General features: G+C 40.2%; 2 protein-coding genes and 1 long non-coding RNA gene across 8 annotated transcripts in view; 1 reads left to right on the top strand and 2 right to left on the bottom strand.

Annotated features, from left to right (window-relative positions):
* The window catches only part of LOC108261302 (uncharacterized), a 6,865-nt gene extending 2,333 nt beyond the window's left edge, over positions 1-4,532 (bottom strand). The window contains exons 1-9 of one of the 5 annotated variants that reach the window (XM_053675484.1): positions 4,448-4,532; positions 3,923-4,048; positions 3,130-3,229; positions 1,350-2,533; positions 1,008-1,195; positions 785-898; positions 484-617; positions 148-369; positions 1-44 (exon numbers count right to left, since the gene is read on the bottom strand). The exon at positions 1-44 is cut by the window's left edge and continues 156 nt beyond it. In XM_053675484.1, the coding sequence (XP_053531459.1) occupies positions 1-44; positions 148-369; positions 484-617; positions 785-898; positions 1,008-1,195; positions 1,350-1,389 (742 nt within the window). In that variant the 5' untranslated portion in view covers positions 1,390-2,533; positions 3,130-3,229; positions 3,923-4,048; positions 4,448-4,532. Of the gene's footprint in view, positions 45-147; positions 370-483; positions 618-784; positions 899-1,007; positions 1,196-1,349; positions 2,534-3,129; positions 3,230-3,922; positions 4,130-4,447 lie in introns of those variants that run through there. The other 4 variants (XM_053675487.1, XM_053675486.1, XM_053675485.1 and 1 more) reach the window with 4 other exon arrangements.
* A 4,088-nt stretch (positions 4,533-8,620) lies between these two features.
* Positions 8,621-11,423, top strand: LOC128629104 (uncharacterized). 2 transcript variants are annotated; one of them, XR_008393410.1, is made up of 3 exons: positions 8,621-8,692; positions 8,777-8,846; positions 9,576-11,423. It is a non-coding gene; the product is annotated as an uncharacterized LOC128629104 (long non-coding RNA). The 2 variants fall into 2 exon arrangements; XR_008393409.1 differs by lacking the exon at positions 8,621-8,692 and having other exon boundaries at positions 8,699-8,846.
* Positions 11,424-13,791: 2,368 nt separating this feature from the next.
* On the bottom strand, positions 13,792-15,467 carry LOC128629093 (uncharacterized). The gene is made up of 6 exons (XM_053675423.1): positions 15,369-15,467; positions 15,027-15,214; positions 14,804-14,917; positions 14,503-14,636; positions 14,162-14,388; positions 13,792-14,058 (listed from the first exon to the last, which is right to left on the bottom strand). The coding sequence occupies exons 1-5, from the start codon at positions 15,406-15,408 to the stop codon at positions 14,196-14,198; spliced, it is 669 nt and encodes a 222-aa protein (XP_053531398.1). The 5' UTR covers positions 15,409-15,467; the 3' UTR covers positions 13,792-14,058; positions 14,162-14,195.
* Positions 15,468-20,551: the final 5,084 nt, after the last annotated feature.

The raw sequence follows: 20,551 nt of genomic DNA, 5'->3' as shown, positions 1-20,551 counted from the left end.
AAGACTTTGTGCCCGATGGACCGGAAAACCGGTCGGTGTCAGAGCTGTAAGAGGAAAGAAGGTATGTGTTATCATATTAGAAATTAGGTGAACAACAAATACATGCAATTGTGATGTTACGTGTCTCTTTAAGATGAAGAACCCTACCCTGCCAAGGAGTCCAGCAGTGTAGCCGTGGCCACTACAGTCTGTGGCGTAGGTACTCTGCGCAGTTTGGCCACAGCAGTGTTGTAGGCCAGGTAAGAGGACACGGCCTCCTTCTCCGTGTCCGTCAGGTTAGCCGCCGCTGTCTCTAAAGCACCTCTCGCCTGACGACTGGTGGCTCTTAAAAAGTTTTCGAGTGTTCCCATACTCCAGCTTTTTTCATAACTGCAGAAAGAAAGGTTTACATGAAATGTTAATTGTAGTATGATCGGGTCTGATATTTTCTGTATAGAAAATGAACAATCACACACGAGTACGTCGAATTGTGTAGGTACGTACGCTTTGTGGAGCACACCGAGGTCATTCGAAACTGTGAGCAAAGCAGTGTCAGCTGACGAAAGGAAGAACCTGTCACAGTTCAGGTCACTCCTGATCACTCTTGGCCGGATGTGCGAGTAATATGCCTGCAACCACTGTGTGAACGAGAAATACACGGGCACTTAATTTTACGGTTGTCTCAGGAATAAAATGCAGATGAGCTGAACCACAGGCTGAACAATTTCTGTAAGGTACAGTATAGACACAGTTATATACACTTTCAAAATCCCCACTAAAATCATGGGCTAGCAGAAGAACTTACAGCTTCCTCCTCCTTTGTCAAGGCAAAACAGGCAGCTCGCTGCATCGTTTCATTTCGGCCGAAGCCAATCACCACCCTGTCGTCAACTTCCTTCCTGTTGACCCACTCTGACACCTGAAAAACAATGGAAAGGCAGAATTTGTTAATGAACACATTTGTAAATAACCACCACAGCATATTAAAAGAGAAAAGTCGTTTAGACCGTTAAAATAGATGCACTCACGGTCAGGCCTTGCACAGCTGCCGGGCACTGAAAGTGACGTAACACCAAAAGTGCCGTGCAGTAGCGGCGATAGCTGGTCTCCTCTGTTGAGAGGACCTGTGCGCTTGAGACGAGCTTCCGAAAGATTTTCAGGAAGTCGTTCCTGGCTACCGCCAAAATGGCCTGGTACTGTGTCACTGTCATCATATCTATTTTGAACACAGAAAAAAAACAGAGACGTCTAATTAAAAAGGCCGTACTCAGCGCTGTAGTAGTGAATGATAACATTTGTAATAATACAGAAGGAATTAGTAATAATACAGAATTTGTCATACAGAACACTTTATTGCTTATTGTCGTTACCTCTGATCAGAAGTCGAACCCTGTTGTGAGGAGGTGGCATCACCTGAGTCAATGGCCGTGTCTGACTCTTGCGGCATGTTGGTGATAAAGAACCCACGCCTCTGAAATTCTTCCGCCAGTAAAGAAGCACACGGACTGTGGGGCAGGATAGAACAAAGCTGGCGGTAATCCCAGGTCCTGTTCCTCCAGACCCACCGTCTGGAAGATACCTTGGCCTTCTGGATCTCAGCTTGCCTTTCTTCTGCTGTGCTGTCTTTCATACACACTCTAGCCAGGTGGCCAGCGAGAGGTTTCTGCGGCTTCTTGCACCGCAAGCAGTGGACAATGTTGCGTTCAGCAAACCTTCAAAATAACGAGACCATGAGTACAGAGAAAGTCCAGTGAAAGAAACACAAATAAACACAAGCAAATACACTAAATGACACAAAATGTCTTACCTGTTTGGAGCCATTCTTAAAGCGGTATCAAAGCAAAATTAAGCAAATGCAGGAACAGAATTTATATCCTTATCCAAAAAAGAGTAAAGTACCTTGAATGTACCCTCTGTATTTATGCCCAAACATTAGACACGCCCACCTATTCTGAGGCATCAGGCGACCAATCACCAATTCGTTGACAGGTAATACAAAGCTGGGTTGAGGTCTGGAGGGATACGCCTTCTGTGGTGTAATGCTTGGCATATCACTTTGTCTTGAAAATGCAGCTCGGACTATCTAAAATGTATGTTTTGATTAAGCATTATGCAAATAAATAGAGTTAAAAAAAAACAAACAAAAAACTGGCATACAGGTATATATAACAAGATATATGGTCAGGCAAATTAACAAGACCATTTTGGAGTTCACTAGAATTTTTTTCTTTAAAAAAAAAAACATCACGTCCTTAGCCACTGGGAGATGGATGGATATTCCGATGGAACGCTAGGGAGCATCTTGCTGTTAGGGATGTGAAAGCAAATTTAATAGTATTTCATAAATAATACTTTAGTGGCACAAAATAATAATATAAACTAGTCAGAAGTATTGGTATAAGTGTGTAAATAAAATTTATAACAAGAATTTAAGTGTACCCTGAAAAGATACTTATTTCGTGACAGATGAAGTCTGTTATTCTGACTAGTTTATATTATTATATAATAATAACAAACAGTCCATATTGCAACAAATACTCACTTGGAATTTAACCTGTAGGGAAAAATGAAATGATTACATATCCATTTCTCTGAACGACAACCCAGAAAGAAGCATTTACTGACATACAGATATACAGATATATATATATATATAAAAATATATGGCCATGCAAATTAACAAGTCCATTTTTCGAGGCACTCCATGTTCACGAGAATTTTTTTTCATTAAAAAAAAAAAAGACACCACGTCCTTTAGCCACTGATTAAACTGCATTAGTTTTGACACATGATACAGCTGAACAATGGACTTTTTAGGGCTGGTCTGTGTACCCAAGATAAAAGTATTAAATTGAATTAAATTTTTTTTTTCTAAAATATTTTATTTTTACATGGTTATGTATATACTGCAAAACCCAACAACAGACACGTGAATTCAAATGGGAAGTGTCTGTAACTCCATAAAATATGGAATAAAGTGTTGCCATTTATATATATATATATATATATATAACATAATAATATAAACTAGTCAGAAGTATTTGTATAAGTGTTGAAATAAAGTTTATAACAAGAATTCAAGTGTACCCTGTAAAGATACTTATTTCGTGACAGATGAAGTCAGAATAGCTTACTGTAACAAATTCTCACCTAGAATTTAAGCTCCATCAGCTGAATAGCTCGATAGCTCATTCGTTAACGGCCCATCGAGGTGAACAAAAGACTGCCCCGTCATACAGTGGACCCTGACCTGTAGGGAAAAATGAAATGATTACATTTACATTTACATTTAAATTTGTGTAAATACTAGTGTAAAAAAAAAAACAAACAAACATGTAGAATGTGCATAAATACGGCCCGTATTACTTGTTATCTTCCCTTTTTTTTAATGATTGAGTTTTTCAATGTAAATAAACTTGCCTTGCCTTCTGACTAGTTTATATTAATATGCTCACTAGATATGTCACTAGATATATCACTAATATGTGTCACTAGAATACGGTGTAAATGTGTAAATACTCCTCTGTAAATAAAATTTGCATTTGTATGAGTGTATAAATCAGTTTTGGAACAAGAATGTAAGTTTACCCTGTAACGATGTGCTCCCAGTTTATTTATTATTGGTGTGGTTTGGTGTATATTGGTTTATTTCCTATACAAGAAAATCTTTTATAGCAAATGGGATTAGACTTCCTTTGGTTATAAATGTGTAATTACATGTGTAAATGTGTGTAAATACTCCTCTGTCAAAAAAAAAAAAAAAAATGTGTATGTGCATGAGTGTTTAAATACAATTTGTAACAAGAATTTAACGAGCCTCCATGAAATGCATCAGGTGCCCATTAAAAATGTTGTTGATGTCACTTGTTGTGACATTTTTGTTGACTAGCTAGACAGAAGGAGACCAGAAGTTTTTAAAGCACTGAAAATATCTACCACCAACCTGCACATACGTGGTTGATGACCGTGATTCTGTTGCTCGCTCAGTCCGGAGCGAGATCCTGCAGGATGTCGTGGGGTGGTGATAAATTCTGATCGCTTGCTCTCGGTCTGTTTGCCTAAACAATTTCTGAGATTAATAGATATAAATTGTTGAATATCGATATTGTCTGTTTCCCACCTTGTTAATTCGTTGTTCATAATTATTGTGAGAACTCATTAACGTGATCAGTGTCTTCACATAGATGAGTATCATTTATCATTAATAATAATATATATAACTAAAGGCAAACTGAGCAAATTTGTTATTTCAGAAGAGTTTATCAAACTGGTATCGCTTCGTATGACTCAGTACCCCTGAAGTAGCTCTCAGTTTCAAAAAGGTTGGTGACCCCGATCTATACGAACGTGCAGGAAACGGGAATCAAACATTACTTTCTAGTCAGTCAATGATGATTCAGTAGAATAATTCGGCAAATAACGACCAAAACAAACGGTAAAACTGAACAATATAAACATGGGAACTTACCAATTGTCCTGACCGGAATATACTAACAAGATATGAACACCTATACCAATTATCCCGGTGTGCGTCGCTAATAACGGAACGTGCAGGAACGGGAATCAAACATTACTTCCTAGTCAGACAATGATGATTCAGTGGAATAATTCCGCAAATTAAGACAAAAATAAACGGTAAAAGTAAAGGTTCACAAATTAAATACTGTTTATTATATCAAACGGGCTTTGTATATATATATATATATATATATATATATATATATATATATATATATATATATATATATATATATATATATATATCTGTGTGTGTGTGTGTAGAAAAAACTCCCTTCATTGCATACTTTATTTTCACAAGTATTTATTTCATATGTATTTCATATTTATTTCATAATTATATATATATAACATAATAATATAAACTAGTCAGAAGTATTTGTATAAGTGTTGAAATAAAGTTTATAACAAGAATTCAAGTGTACCCTGTAAAGATACTTATTTCGTGACAGATGAAGTCAGAATAGCTTATTGTAACAAATTCTCACCTAGAATTTAAGCTCCATCAGCTGAACAGCTCGATAGTTCATTCGTTAACGGCCCATCGAGGTGAACAAAAGACTTCCCCGTGATACGGTGGACCCTGACCTTTAAGGAAAAATGAAATGACTACATTTACATTTATTCCCTTAGCAAACGCTTTTATCCAAAGCGACTTACAAATGAGAAAGATACAAGCAAAGCGATATATCAAGCAGAGAACAATACAAGAAGTGCTACCATACAAGATCTATTAATTAAATTCCAGAAGAAGCAAAGTGCAGAGTAGAGGTGTAAGTGCATTATTTTTTATTTATTTATCTATCTATTTATTTATTTATTTATTTATGAGTTGGTTAGGTGTTCATAGAAGAGGTGGGTCTTTAGCTGTTTTTTGAAGATGGTGAGAGATTCTGCGGTCCGGATTGAGATTGGCAGTGCATTCCACCACTGAGGAACAGTTAGTGTGAAGGTTCTGGAAAGGGACCTTGCTCCACGCTGAGTTGGAACTGCTAAACGTCTGTCGCTAATCGATCGCAGATTGCGAGAGGGAACGTAGGCCTTCAGGAGAGAGTTGAGGTAGGAGGCTGCTGTTCCTGACAAGGTCTTGTAGGTGAGCATCAAGGCCTTGAACTTGATGCGGGTAGCTACAGGAAGCCAGTGGATGGAGTTGAAGAGGGGTGTAACATGGGTTCTTGAAATGTCAGAGTGAAAATATCAGTAATTCACTGCAGTACCTTCAACGTCCACCGGGGCAGGCATGGCAATGAGCTTTAGCTAGGCAGGAAAAATCAGAAAAAAGGATATTCCCAGGATATCCCCCTGGCTGATTTCTCCTGCCTAGTTAAATCTCATACTTTTCTTAATTGAGTCAGACATATTCAGTTCTATAACAAAACATCTTTTCCTCACTGCAGTTTCGGTGGTGTGCAGTGGAAGAATCCAGCAAGAAAGCTGATGACAGAGAAGGGGCTTTACAAGAAGCACTCCATCGACCATGCTTTGCTGAGGGTATTTTTTTTCGTTGACTGACTATCGAAACAAACTCAACTTAACTACATGAAAAATTTGAAAAGGTTGGTAGAATTTGGTGGGGGGTTTTTTCGTATTAAAACTTGTGCACACAAAACTTAATTGTGCTTGAATACATGTACATAATTTTTACTTGTACTTTCTATACAGATTCCTCACATACCAGACCATCAACACCAACCTGAGGCATGATGACAAGGACCTGCATACCGACTAGGGAGTTCATAGGCTACCTCGGACTGCTGCAGAAGAGCTGCAGTAAGAAGGTCAGCAAGGAGATTACCCAAAAAAGGCAGGTTCATTTTTGCACCCATTTTTCTGAATTACAGCAAATGTATGTGAGCACTGTGACAAATAATATTATGATGTGTTAATATGTTTGATCTTTTTCACAGGCACGAGAGGTTGACAGCAGATGGAGAACTGACAACGCATGACTGCACAGCTGTGCTCAGGGCCGCCAAAGGAGACTTCCTGGCCATCACCCGGAAGATGCTCTCCGAGAAACAGTTGACCACCGACGAGTGCTTGGATTATATGTACTATCTCCAGGCACTGGTCATACTGAAGCACCTCCATCGCCCGGGCGTGGTGACGCACGTGACTGTGAATTACTATTGTTTTCCTAAATTTTTTCTAAATTTCACAATGAATCGTCTGATGTTTTTGCCATTACCGACATTAATCGCCGTGATATTCTTGTTTTGTGTAGGTTCCAGAGTGGCTGAACAAGAAGACCACTGCATCGGGGTACACAGTAGTGGGTGTCAAGGAGCACAAGACGAGTGCTCAACAAGTGGCCACACTTGCCCATTCCCAGGAGGAGGATACTGTAAGTTGGAAATAATTTTCCTGTCAGAAACAGGATGCATTAATTTATCTTAATGTTATTAATGAATGAATGTAATTACTTTTTTATTTTTCCACTGCAAACAGTGGTTTGAGCTGTACTACACGTGTGTGTGGCCACAACTCCAGTCCTGCATCAGGAAGCGGAAGAGGGAAGATATGGATGGGACTGAAGAGAGATTCTTCATCTCATCCACGAGTGGAAGAATACACAATCCCTCCAATGACCTCCAACGGCTGCACATAAGGTAAGCTGACCATCATGATTCATTTCGCATACACTGTGTATGGCATCTGAGGTCTGAGGGAAGATGTGTTTTATATGTATATAAATAAATAAACATCAAATTAATATACGGTTTTGACTTGCACTTTAGGTATGGCGTCAGACCATGGGTGACCAGCCAGAGAGCACGCCGGGTCTTCGAGACAGCCACCAAGAGTCTGACTGACACAGAGAAGTCTCTGGTAGCTGACTATCTGACACATTCGACTGCTAAAGCAGAGAAACATTACCGCATGAAGCAGGCAGACAACGTCGTGAGGGCTAGTCAGCTCCTGGATTTGCTGGCTGGTCAGTCGAGGTACACATGTTTTATAATTGTAAACACAATTAAAACAATCCACAATTTGTAAGCAAATTATATTATACGCACTAGTCTCATGCTCATCTCCTTCTAAAATATTATTTCTTTTTATTCAGCACTGATCCCTCAGAAGGGGAATCCAGCCGCGATGCCCGTAGCATTGCTCGCAGTGCTGCCCAGCAGAAGGCAGAGACGGCAGACGTGCAAATGGATTTTGAGGCAGCGTACAACCGGCTTGTAGAACAGCACCTGGTGACTCTGGAGGGTGGAGAACCAGATAAGGCTCTGCGCGCCGACATCTCACCTAGCTTTCAGCGGAAGCTGTACGAGCGATGAGTGAAGGCCCAGATGAAACTGCGCAAGCAACATATTCACTGTAAGTATTTTTTAAAACTATATCTAAAAAGATATTTACCAAGTAAATATCTTTATATTTACCAAGTAATATAGTGCTATGTTCACAGTTGTGAAGTATAGTCTTAACTAACAAAATCTTTCCATGTTTTCCTGACAGCGCGCTTTGGCCCTCGTCTACCTAGTGAGGAGAAGGTCAGCAAGTGGATCTCTGATCAGGGATGGAGGATCAACATACTCAGTGCAGCCCAGTTCGTCAAAGAATGGAAGCCCCATGGATCCGTGGACACAGCATTGGATGCTAAACAGATCCGGAGACTCACAAGGACCCAGAGGTGGAAAGGACTTGTTGTGACGGAAGATGGAGGGAAGGGCAAGGGCGTCATTGCCACCCGAAGATTTCTGGCTGGTGAGGTGGTGTGTGACTACCACGGGCAGGTCGTCACAGCCTCAGAGGGACACAGCACTCACAGCACTGTGAGTGCGGAGGACGGTGTTCACATGTTTTTTTTTTTTTGTTTTTTTTTTCAAAAACATGAATGGACAGGATATGTGCATTGATGCACATTCGCCTTGCTGTGAGTGCCATGCAGACCGACAGACTTTTGGGCGGTTAATCAACCACTCAAGGAAACGTTGCAACCTGAGTGTAGCCCAGGCTTAATAACGAGAAACACTATTTAGCTGTCTAACCAAGTCACAAAAGGGTTAACTTTGATTTTCTTGTTATCTTTGATGGATTTGTACATGAGCAAATGGGTGAACTCTATGAGGCAGTGAACTGACCAATCAGCTGCCAGCTAGGCTCTGTTTCAGTTACACCTCTAGGTTAGTGTCTCTGCACGTTCTTTTGGCGCTTGCACCTGAGCATAGGAGGCTGTGTTACCCACTTGGTAAGACGAAAAAAGGACATGGAGTGAATTAAACAAGTTCTGTACTCATTATTGCTTATGCTGACATATCTTGTTGTAATATAGAGAGTAAAAGAGAGCTGTGCCTGAATCCACTGTTGTCACGGAGCTAAAGGCAGTGAATTCTGCTAAAATGGTGAGTTGTTTACCTGGCGCTAGGCCTCTGAGTTCGCTAGCATTTTATGCTAATGGGCGCTAATGGGTAAGCAATGCAAAGGTGCCAATGGTGGAAAGGTGAGCCTGCTGTATTCAAATGCTAATATGGTAATTAGCCACAATAGGCTAGCGGACTACTGCTAATTAATGCCTTTGAAAACAACTAATGATTTTGTTTGTGGGTTATAAAAAGAAATGTTACTTTTCCCTACTGTTGCTAAATGGTTAGTTTGTTAAATAATGATGTTAAAAGTTGTGGATTTAATTGTGTTTATTGGAGGTTAAAGAGGTACAATTTTTAGTGCAATCTTTCCACTGTTACCAGTGCAGAGGGGGATAAATAAGCACGCTAACACCTTAATGCCTCTAATCTAAAGTAATACAAGTTGATCGATGTTCACATGCAATCCATGCAGTTTTATTCTTCATACTGCTAACGTTACTAAGGTTTCATACAACTTGAGTTAGAAATATGTATTTTATGAAGGATGTAGTTTGTGATGTAACTGTACTTTGGATACTGGAGAGAAATTCATATAGTTTTGATACCTGAGAAGAAACATAAGAGCTGTTGTACAACGAGAGAGAGATTTTGACATTGCATTATAGGTGAACTGAAGTATTATCTCATTTTATTTTATAATAGCCTGTAGCAGTCCATTTATTCACTGAATGGTAATTGAGAGAAATGATCTGGCCTTATTTATAGGTCCGGTTTTGGTAAAGAGTTGGAAACATCGTGCGGAGATCCTTTCCACGGAATGATACAGATCCCCACGTTCCAGGCGTTCTCCCAGAGATTCATAGATTCCCAGTCCGGGGGGCTGGGTGGCGAGCCAACCGTGTTTGTGACTCTGACTTTAGACGAATTGCCAGGATCATCATATTCATCTTCATGGTGGTAGGACAAACACTAACACAAACTAAAAAGGGCCCAACGTTGGTGACTGAACTTTTGTCAACAAAGGCAAGTGAAACTGAGGACGAACTAAGCTCAAGGGATTTATTTACGTGCGCACTTTATTATTTTAGTTTGTTATTTTTTTCCATAACTTTTTTTGTATATGTATGTACCAGCCCATGTGTGTTTAATACATTTTATGCAAATTGTCATTCTGGTGTGGTATTCTTTTTATTGACCTTCAATTCTCAGGCTCTTAACAATTTAGCATCTTCTGATTCTGGTCCATATTCATTTTACTGATAACCTCTAAGACTACTTTAGACTACTACACCTATGTACATTCTTACTACCTCGTATTAAGGGTTACATGAGGCCCAGAGCATACACTCTTCAAAACGGGGAAGAAATTATTATTTTCCTAGCCACAAAGAACATTAAAGAAAATGAAGAACTTTTGTTTGATTATGTTGTTGAAAGAAGGTCTTTTATAGGAAAGGGTTTAAACCTCCTTTGGGTATGAATGTGTAAATACATGTGAAAATTCGTGTAAATACTAGTGAAAAAAAAAATATGTAGAATGTGCATAAATACGGCCCGTATTACTTGTTATCTTCTTTTTTTTTTTTAATGAATGAGTTTTTCAATGTAAATAAACTTGCCTTGGCTTCTGGCTAGTTTATATTAATATGCTCACTAGATATGTGTCACTAGATATATCACTAATATGTGTCACTAGAATACCGGTGTAAATGTGAAAATACTCCTCTTTAAAAAAAAATTGCATTTGTATGAGTGTATAAATCATTTTTGGAACAAGAATGTAAGTTTACCCTGTAACGATGTGCTCCCAGTTTATTTATTATTGGTGTGGTTTGGTGTATATTGGTTTATTTCCTATACAAGAAAGTCTTTTATAGCAAATGGGGTTAGACTTCTTTTGGTTATAAATGTGTAAATGCATGTATAAATGTGTGTAAATACTCCTCTGTAAACAAAATGTGTATGTGCATGAGTGTATAAATACAATTTATAACAGGAATTTAAGTTTACACTGTGAAGATGTGCTCAAAGTTTGTTACTGATGTATCGTTATTCCTTGTAGACTTTCACTCATATCACTTATTAGCTGTCTGTTACTAGCCCTTTGACGAGCTGTGCCTTCCATGAAATGCATCAGCTGCCCATTAAAAATGTTGTTGATGTCACTTGTTGTGACATTTTTGTTGATTAGCTAGACAGAAGGAGACCAGAAGTTTTTACTGAAAATATCTACCACCAACCTGCACATACATGGTTGATGACCCTGATTCTGTTACTCGGCTCACAGTCCAGAGCGAGATCCTGCAGGATGTCGGGTGGTGATGAATTCTGATGGCTTGCTCTCGGTGTCTTAGGTAGGGATACGTAGTGCAAGTCCAAACTCAGACACCTTACTGGGTGGCTTATTCCTGTTCGCAGCGGTCAGGTTGACTTAAAGACAGAAGGACACCAGAATTTATTTAAAGGGCTGAAAAGGTCTACCTCTAATAAACCGTGAGCACATCTTAGCTAGTGACAATGCGACATTTTTCCTATGAAATGTCGCATCTCAAGTGATCATCTCAAAAACTAAATAATTGCTGAGATTAATAGAAATAAATTGTTGAATATCGATATTGTCTGTTTCCCACCTTGTTAATTCATTGTTGATAATTATTGTGAGAAATCATTAACGTGATCAGTGTCTTCACATAGATGAGTAACATTTATCATTAATAATAATATATATAACTAAAGGCTAACTGAGCAAATTTGTTATTTCAGAAGAGTTTATCAAACTGGTAGCCCTTCGTATGACTCAGTACCCATGAAGTAGCTCTCAGTTTCAAAAAGGTTGGTCATGCTTGCGCTTGAATGGTCAGAACTGTACCCCCGTCCACTGTCCCGTCATATTCAGTTACTGAGAACATAAAATAAATGTAAATTGATATTTGATTACAGAGAAATCAAACATCACAGTAATTACTGAAATTATCCATCACAGTAATCACTGTGTGAGAGAGGGGTTTGCTTACCTGTGGGCACAATTTTCACAAATGAAATACCTATGGTGGCCAAATATTTCACACACACACACACACACACAAATGTCAGGGTGCTGCAACAACTTTGTGTGAAAGAGCATGGGTTTTTAAAAAAAACCCAAACATTTTAGACACTTTAAAAAAAAAAGACCCAGTTTAAAAAAAAAAAAAGATATTTATATGATATTTATAGCTTTTTAGCATGTTATCTTGTTAGCATGTTATTTATAGCTTGTTATAGCTTGTTAGACATAAAGTTGTGCCCTGCGATGCACTGGCACCCTGTCCAGGGTGTACCCCGCCTTGTGCCCGATGCCCCTGGGATTGGCTCCAGGTTCCCCCGCGACCCTGAAGAAGGAGTAAGCGGTAGAAGATGGATGGATGGATGGATGGATGATAGGGTATTACTTATACATGTATATCAAAAACTCAACTTCAGCTTAAAGATGTGAAATCACCCTGGCAGTCACATAACAACCGAGTGAAACCTCAGTGATTACACCACAGTCTTATTTGGCAAAAGTGGATTTAAAAAAAAATAATAATAATAATAATTTTTTTTTTGTAATAGTCTTACACAGAATTAGGCTATTCAAATATTTACAACATATCATCACGTAGCTGGCCGAATTCGCTGGTCTGTGCTCTGTGTGCACAAGGTAAGATATCAGAGAATAAATGCTCTGGTTGAAATAGGATGAAGAATTTGTTGTTTACTCTCCTCACCTACACAGATTCTGTCTGTGTCTTGTTTCACACAGGTCCTTCTGTCACCTACCCACCCACCCTCATCCATCATTCTTTTGTCTTCCTTAATGGCCCTGTGCTGCTGCTTTTGGCACAGAAGATCCAGGCTTCCCCCAAGGATTTCAAGTTTAAATTTGAGTTAAACTACCAAAGATTGTGTCAAAAAGATTGTGTCTGCTTAATAGCCACCCTAAACGAGCACAAGTGAAGACAAAACACATACTCTAGTCACATTTTTATTTTGCAAAAGTGGATGGAAAAAAAAAAAATCTTAATAACAGTCTACACAGAATTAGGCTTTTCAAATATTGACATAATTTACAACATAGGGATCTGAACCCCGTTTGACTAGCATAGCACATCATCAGATGAGCAACATCACTCATCAAGCCATTGCAGATCCTGGCCCTCTCCTCGGAAGGACTTCCTTTTCACCCCGTAGTCAAACTTCAGTTCAGTGTCCACACTGATGTCCCGCAGGGCCCTGAAGAGGATGACATCCACGTCCTGTCCATTCACCTTCAAAATGAAAGGTTCTGGACACAGGTTGGCTTGCTCGGATGAATGCTTGAGTCTTCTGCCCACAGTGTCTGCACAGGGGTGGCATTCACAAGGAAAGGTCTGGGCGTCGATGCAGAAAAACAGGTACCCTGCTTCATCCTGTAGAATCTGCATCATGACTCTTCCCTGGGCATAAGTGATTACCTTCCCATGGTAATCACACACAATGTCACCCTTGGAAAAGGGTTGGGTTGCAACAACTCCTGCAAAAGAGAGCAAAACAATATGCATCAGATGAAAAGAAGAAGAAAACAGTGTTTTGTTTTAATTGTTTCTGTTAGGTTGTAAGGTAAATTACAAATAGCAAAACCATAATCTAAGTAATAATAACTTCTCCCCTCATTACAAAAATAACAATTTTTTTTTTTTTTTACCTAGCCCTTTCTCTTCATCAAAATCTTTGATGGCCAGGCCTTTCCACATCTGCTGAGACACGTTCCGGCGGAGGTCATCAACAGTCTCAATGACAAGTTTGGTGGCTGGTTTCCAGGCCGCCAAAACGTCCGCTGGCTTTGGACAGTTGTTCTTCCACCCTTCCTTCAGAATCCCGTATTTCACCCTGCTTTCTTGGGGTTTTCGGGTAAAGGCCTCCAGAACGAAGAATAAAATAACTTCAGTTTGAGCTTGTGGGTGGAGACCATAGATTTGCTCCTTTGTCAAAATTTTTTAAAATTCATTTTGGTAGTCAGCGTGGTATTTATTGAACAGGGTACTTACTCAGCAGCCGTTCCATTCTTTTGGCCTTTTGGGCGGCACGCCACTTGTCGTAGAAGACACGATCGCCCGGAAACCCTGCCTTTAACCTGTCCAGTTTGGTGGGTGCTTTGCTGTCTGCCGATGCCGGAAACTTCATTAAAAAGTCTGCAAAGTCCAAAGACTTCGTGCCCGATGGACCGGAAAACCGGTCGGTGTCAGAGCTGTAAGAGGAAAGAAGGTATGTGTTAACATATTAGAAATTAGGTGAACAACAAATACATGCAATTGTGATGTTTCGTGTCTCTTTAAGATGAAGAACCCTACCCTGCCAAGGAGTCCAGCAGTGTAGCCGTGGCCACTACAGTCTGTGGCGTAGGTACTCTGCGCAGTTTGGCCACAGCAGTGTTGTAGGCCAGGTAAGAGGACACAACACTGCCTCCTTCTCCGTGTCCGTCAGGTTAGCCGCCGCTGTCTCTAAAGCACCTCTCGCCTGACGACTGGTGGCTCTTAAAAAGTTTTCGAGTGTTCCCATACTCCAGCTTTTTTCATAACTGCAGAAAGAAAAGTTTACATGAAATGTTAATTGTAGTATGATCGGGTCTGATATTTTCTGTATAGAAAATGAACAATCACACACGAGTACGTCGAATTGTGTAGGTACGTACGCTTTGTGGAGCACACCGAGGTCATTCGAAACTGTGAGCAAAGCAGTGTCAGCTGACGAAAGGAAGAACCTGTCACAGTTCAGGTCACTCCTGATCACTCTTGGCCGGATGTGCGAGTAATATGCCTGCAACCACTGTGTGAACGAGAAATACGCGGGCACTTAATTTTACGGTTGTCTCAGGAATAAAATGCAGATGAGCTGAACCACAGGCTGAACAATTTCTGTAAGGTACAGTATAGACACAATTATATACACTTTCAAAATCCCCACTAAAATCATGGGCTAGCAGAAGAACTTACAGCTTCCTCCTCCTTTGTCAAGGCAAAACAGGCAGCTCGCTGCATCGTTTCATTTCGGCCGAAGCCAATCACCACCCTGTCGTCAACTTCCTTCCTGTTGACCCACTCTGACACCTGAAAAACAATGGAAAGGCAGAATTTGTTAATGAACACATTTGTAAATAACCACCACAGCATATTAAAAGAGAAAAGTCGTTTAGACCGTTAAAATAGCTGCACTTACGGTCAGGCCTTGCACAGCTGCCGGGCACTGAAAGTGACGTAACACCAAAAGTGCCGTGCAGTAGCGGCGATAGCTGGTCTCCTCTGTTGAGAGGACCTGTGCGCTTGAGACGAGCTTCCGAAAGATTTTCAGGAAGTCGTTCCTGGCTACCGCCAAAATGGCCTGGTACTGTGTCACTGTCATCATATCTATTTTGAACACAGAAAAAAAACAGAGACGTGTAATTAAAAAGGCCGGACTCAGCGTTGTAGTAGTGAATGATAACATTTGTAATAATACAGAAGGAATCAGTAATAATACAGAATTTGTCATACAGAACACTTTATTACTTATTGTAGTTACCTCTGATCAGAAGTCGAACCCTGTTGTGAGGAGGTGGCATCACCTGAGTCAATGGCCATGTCTGACTCTCGCGGCATGTTGGTGATAAAGAACCCACGCCTCTGAAATTCTTCCCCCAGTAAAGAAGCACACGGACTGTGGGGCAGGATAGAACAAAGCTGGCGGTAATCCCAGGTCCTGTTCCTCCAGGCCCACCATCTGGAAGATACCTTGGCCTTCTGGATCTCAGCTTGCCTTTCTTCTGCTGTGCTGTCTTTCATACACCCACTAGCCAGGTGGCCAGCGAGATGTTTCTGCGGCTTCTTGCACCGCAAGCAGTGGACAATGTTGCGTTCAGCAAACCTTCAAAATAACGAGACCATGAGTACAGAGAAAGTCCAGTGAAAGAAACACAAATAAACACAAGCAAATACACTAAATGACACAAAATGTCTTACCTGTTTGGAGCCATTCTTAAAGCGGCATCAAAGCAAAATTAAGCAAATGCAGGAACAGAATATATATCCTTATCCAAAAAAGAGTAAAGTACCTTGCATGTACCCTCTGTATTTATGCCCAAACATTAGACACGCCCACCTATTCTGAGGCATCAGGCGACCAATCACCAATTCGTTGACAGGTAATACAAAGCTGGGTGGAGGTCTGGAGGGATACGCCTTCTGTGGTGTAATGCTTGGCATATCACTTTGTCTTGAAAATGCAGCTCGGACCATCTAAAATGTATGTTTTGATTAAGCATTATGCAAATAAATAGAGTTTAAAAAAAAACAAAAAAAACTGGCATACAGGTATATATAACAAAATGCCTATGGTCAGGCAAATTAACAAGACCATTTTGGAGTTCACTAGAATTTTCTTCTTTAAAAAAAAAACATCACGTCCATTAGCCACTTGCTATTAGGGATGTGAAAGCAAATTTAATAGTATTTTATAAATAATATTTTAGTGGCACAAAATAATAATATAAATTAGTCAGAAGTATTTGTATAAGTGTGTAAATAAAATTTATAACAAGAATTTAAGTGTACCCTGTAAAGATACTTATTTCGTGACAGATGAAGTCTGTTATTCTGACTAGTTTATATTATTATATAATAATAAGAAACTGTCCATATTGCAACAAATTCTCACTTGAAATTTAACCTGTAGGGAAAAATGAAATGATTACATATCCATTTCTCTGAACGACAACCCAGAAAGAAGCATTTACTGACATACAGAGATATATATATATATATATATATATATATATATATATATATATATATATATATATATAATATCTCAAAATATATGGCCATGCAAATTAGCAAGTCCATTTTTCGAGGGGGAAGTGTCTGTAACTCCATAAAATATGGAATTAAGTATTGCCATTTATGTATATAAAAAAGAAAAAGAAAAAACTTCGTCGTATACTAATTTATTTATTTATTTAAACACCACGTCCTTTAGCCACTGGGAGATGGATGGATATTCCGATGGAACTCTGATGGAATTCTGATTTTCAAGACGCTCCAATCTGTCTTGTTCTTACTCTTTTTTTCTTTATCTTGTTCCTGCATTTGCTTGTTTGATTTGCTTGGTGATTCTAACATTTTGTGTGCATAACTGTATTTGCTTATGTTACTGTTATTTTCTTCTTTGTTTCCAGATTTTCAGCTCTGTCCTTCCTGAATCGTCCGGCTACAATAATGGATCCCATTCTGTAAGTGAAGATACATTTTCATTAGTCTATTTGCAACTGTAGAAACCATTGACTGTAAAAATCCTCCCTTCTATGTACATTTCCACCTCTGGGTCCTTGTGAGTCTCCGGATCTGTTTAGCGTCCAATGCTGTGTCCACGGATCCATGGGGCTTCCATTCTTTGATGAACTGGGCTGCACTGGGTATGTTGTTCCTCCATCCCTGATCAGAGATCCACTTGCTGACCTTCTCCTCACTGGGTAGACGAGGGCCAAAGCGCGCTGTCAGGAAAACGTGGAAAGATTTTGTTAGTTAAGACTATAATTCACAACTGTGAACATAGCACCTTACTTGGTAAATATCTTTTTACATATAGTTTTAAAAAATACTAACAGTGAATATCATCTGGGCCTTCACCCATTGCTCGTACAGCTTCCGCTGAAAGGTAGGTGAGATGTCGGCGCGCAGAGCCTTATCTGGTGCTCCACCCTCCAGAGTCACCGGGTGCTGTTCTACAAGCCAGTTGTACGCTGCCTCAAAATCCGTTTGCACGTCTGACGTCTCTGCCTTCTGCTGGGCAGCACTGCGAGCAATGCTACGGGCATCGCGGCTGGATTCCCCTTCTGAGGGATCAGTGCTGAATGAAAAGAAATAATATTTTAGAAGGAGATGAGTATAAGACTAAGGCCTGTAATATAATTTGTTTACAAATTGTGGATTGCATAAATTGTGTCGACAACTAGGAAAATTGCTTACCTCGACTGACCAGCCAGCAAATCCAGGAGCTGACTAGCCCTCACGACATTGTCTGCCTGCTTCATGCGGTAATATTTCTCCGCTGTAGCAGTCGAATGTGTCAGTCAGCTACCAGAGACTTCTCTGTGTCAGTCAGACTCTTGGTGGCTGTCTCGAAGACCCGGCGTGCTCTCTGGCTGGTCACCCATGGTCTGACGCCATACCTAAAGTGCAAGTCGAAACCGTATATTAATTTGATGTATATTTATTTATATACATATAAAACACATCTTCCCTCAGACCTCAGATGCCATACATAGTGTGTGCGAAATGAATCATGATGGTCAGCTTACCTTATGTGCAGCCGTTGGAGGTCATTGGAGGGATTGTGTATTCTTCCACTCGCGGATGAGATGAAGAATCTCTCTTCAGTCTCATCCATATCCTCCCTCTTCCGCTTCCTGATGCAGGATGGAGTTGTGGCCGCACACACGTGTAGTACAGCTCAAACCACTGTTTGCAGAGGAAAAATAAAAAAAGTAATTACATTCATTCATAAATAACGTCAAGATAAATTAATGCATCCTGTTTCTGACAGGAAAATTATTTCCAACTTACAGTATCCTCCTCCTGGGAAAGGGCAAATGTGGCCACTTGTTGAGCATTCGTCTTGTGCTCCTTGACACCCACTACTGTGTACCCCGATGCAGTGGTCTTCTTGTTCAGCCACTCTGGAACCTACAGAAAACAAGAATATCACGGCGATTAATGTCGGTAATGGCAAAATCATCAGACGATTCACTGTGAAATTTAGAAAAAATTTAGGAAAACAATAGTACTCACAGTCATGTGCGTCACCACACCCGGGCGTTGAAGGTGCTTCAGTATGACCAGTGCCTGGAGATAGTACATATAATCCAAGCACTCGTCGGTGGTCAACTGTTTCTCGGAGAGCATCTTCCGGGTGATGGCCAGGAAGTCTCCTTTGGCGGCCCTGAGCACAGCTGTGCAGTCATGCGTTGTCAGTTCTCCATCTGCTGTCAACCTCTCGTGCCTGTGAAAAAGATCCAACATATTAACACATCATAATATTATTTGTCACAGTGCTCACATATATTTGCTGTAATTCAGAAAAATGGGTGCAAAAATAAACTTGCCTTTTTTGGGTAATCTCCTTGCTGACCTTCTTACTGCAGCTCTTCTGCAGCAGTCCGAGGTAGTCTATGAACTCCCTACAGTCTGTATGCAGGTCCTTGTCATCATGCCTCAGGTTGGTGTTGATGGTCTGGTATGTGAGGAATCTGTATAGAAAGTACAATTAAAAATTTTGTACATTCAAGCACAATTAAGTTTTGTGTGCACAAGTTTTAATACGAAAAAACCCCCCACCAAATTCTACCAACCTTTTCAAATTTTTCATGTAATTAAGTTGAGTTTGTTTCGATAGCCCCGCGTCAGTCAGCTCCCTGAAAAACTGCTGCGTCTTCTCTCTGTCTCTGAGAAATTCCAGGGACGGTGCCCGTGGGTCCATGTGACACAGAAAACGTGCAACGTTTTCAACCTGAAAAAAAGGACCCGTTAGATTACCTTGTCATCATGACTAGTTTTCTGTGTGAAAATATTGTTCTTGGATATCAAACTCAAAACAAGTGTTTTTTGGGTAGTGCTCACCTCCTGTTTAGGGTTCTCATTTTGAAGGTTTGTCCGCAGGAACGAAAAAAAAAACCCTCAGCAAAGCATGGTCGATGGAGTGATTCTTGTAAAGCCCGTTCTCTGTCATCAGCTTTCTTGCTGGATTGGTCCACTGCACACCACCGTAACTGCAGTGAGGAAAAGGTGTTTGGTTATAAAACTGAATATGTCTGACTCAATTACGAAAAGCATGAGATTTAACCATGCAGGAGGAATCGGGCGAAGGCGCGGGGTGGGGGTGGGGGTGGGGCGTTTATGCTGTGAATATCCTTTTCTCTGATTTTTCCTGCCTAGCTAAAGCTCATGCTCACTGCCATGCCTGCCCCGGTGGACGTTGATGGTACTGCAGTGAATTTCTGATATTTTCTCTGACATTTCGTAATCTTAATTCAATCCATGCTCTCAGTTTTGTAAACCGAGGACGCACCGTGTTACAGTTGGATTTATATTGGACATTCGCTGTACATTCGAACTTCTCTCTTCTATTTCTCAAGAAATAGACACACAAAAAGGACATAATGTGTATTGTCTTAATAATGTGTATTGAGTGGACATGGAACCAATACAACTGAATATATTTTCCTTTTTTCTATGTCCACTCAATACACATTAAGACAATAAGGGAGTCCCTGTGTATCAGGGACGTAGGCAAAAGCGTAGTGAGAGACGAGCGTGAAGTCGAGCACCAGGGAAAACACTTCTAATGAAATCGGTTTGGTAAACAAACAGAGACGAGGCTGCTGAGCGGTTACTTCGCAAGTGGCTAATGCTAGGGAGGCCCTTATATAACCTTAGGTGTTTGCAGGTGTTCGTAATTAGAACTCCGTCGAACTCGAGCGCGGGTATGACTGGGAAGTGTAGTCCTCCTCCACCACGTCCCTGGGCGGCACTACACTTTGTGAGCTGCCGCGCCAATTTCGCCGTGTCATAACATATATATATATATATATATATATATATATATATATATATATATATATATATATATATATATATATATATATATATATATATATATACCTGTATGTCAGTAAATGCTTCTTTCTGGGTTGTCGTTCAGAGGAATGGATA

Source organism: Ictalurus punctatus, chromosome 24 (assembly GCF_001660625.3).
Source record: "Ictalurus punctatus breed USDA103 chromosome 24, Coco_2.0, whole genome shotgun sequence".
Lineage (NCBI taxonomy): Eukaryota > Metazoa > Chordata > Actinopteri > Siluriformes > Ictaluridae > Ictalurus > Ictalurus punctatus.
The sequence above is the reverse complement of the archived record's forward strand: the minus strand, read 5'-3'. Positions and strand labels throughout refer to the sequence as shown.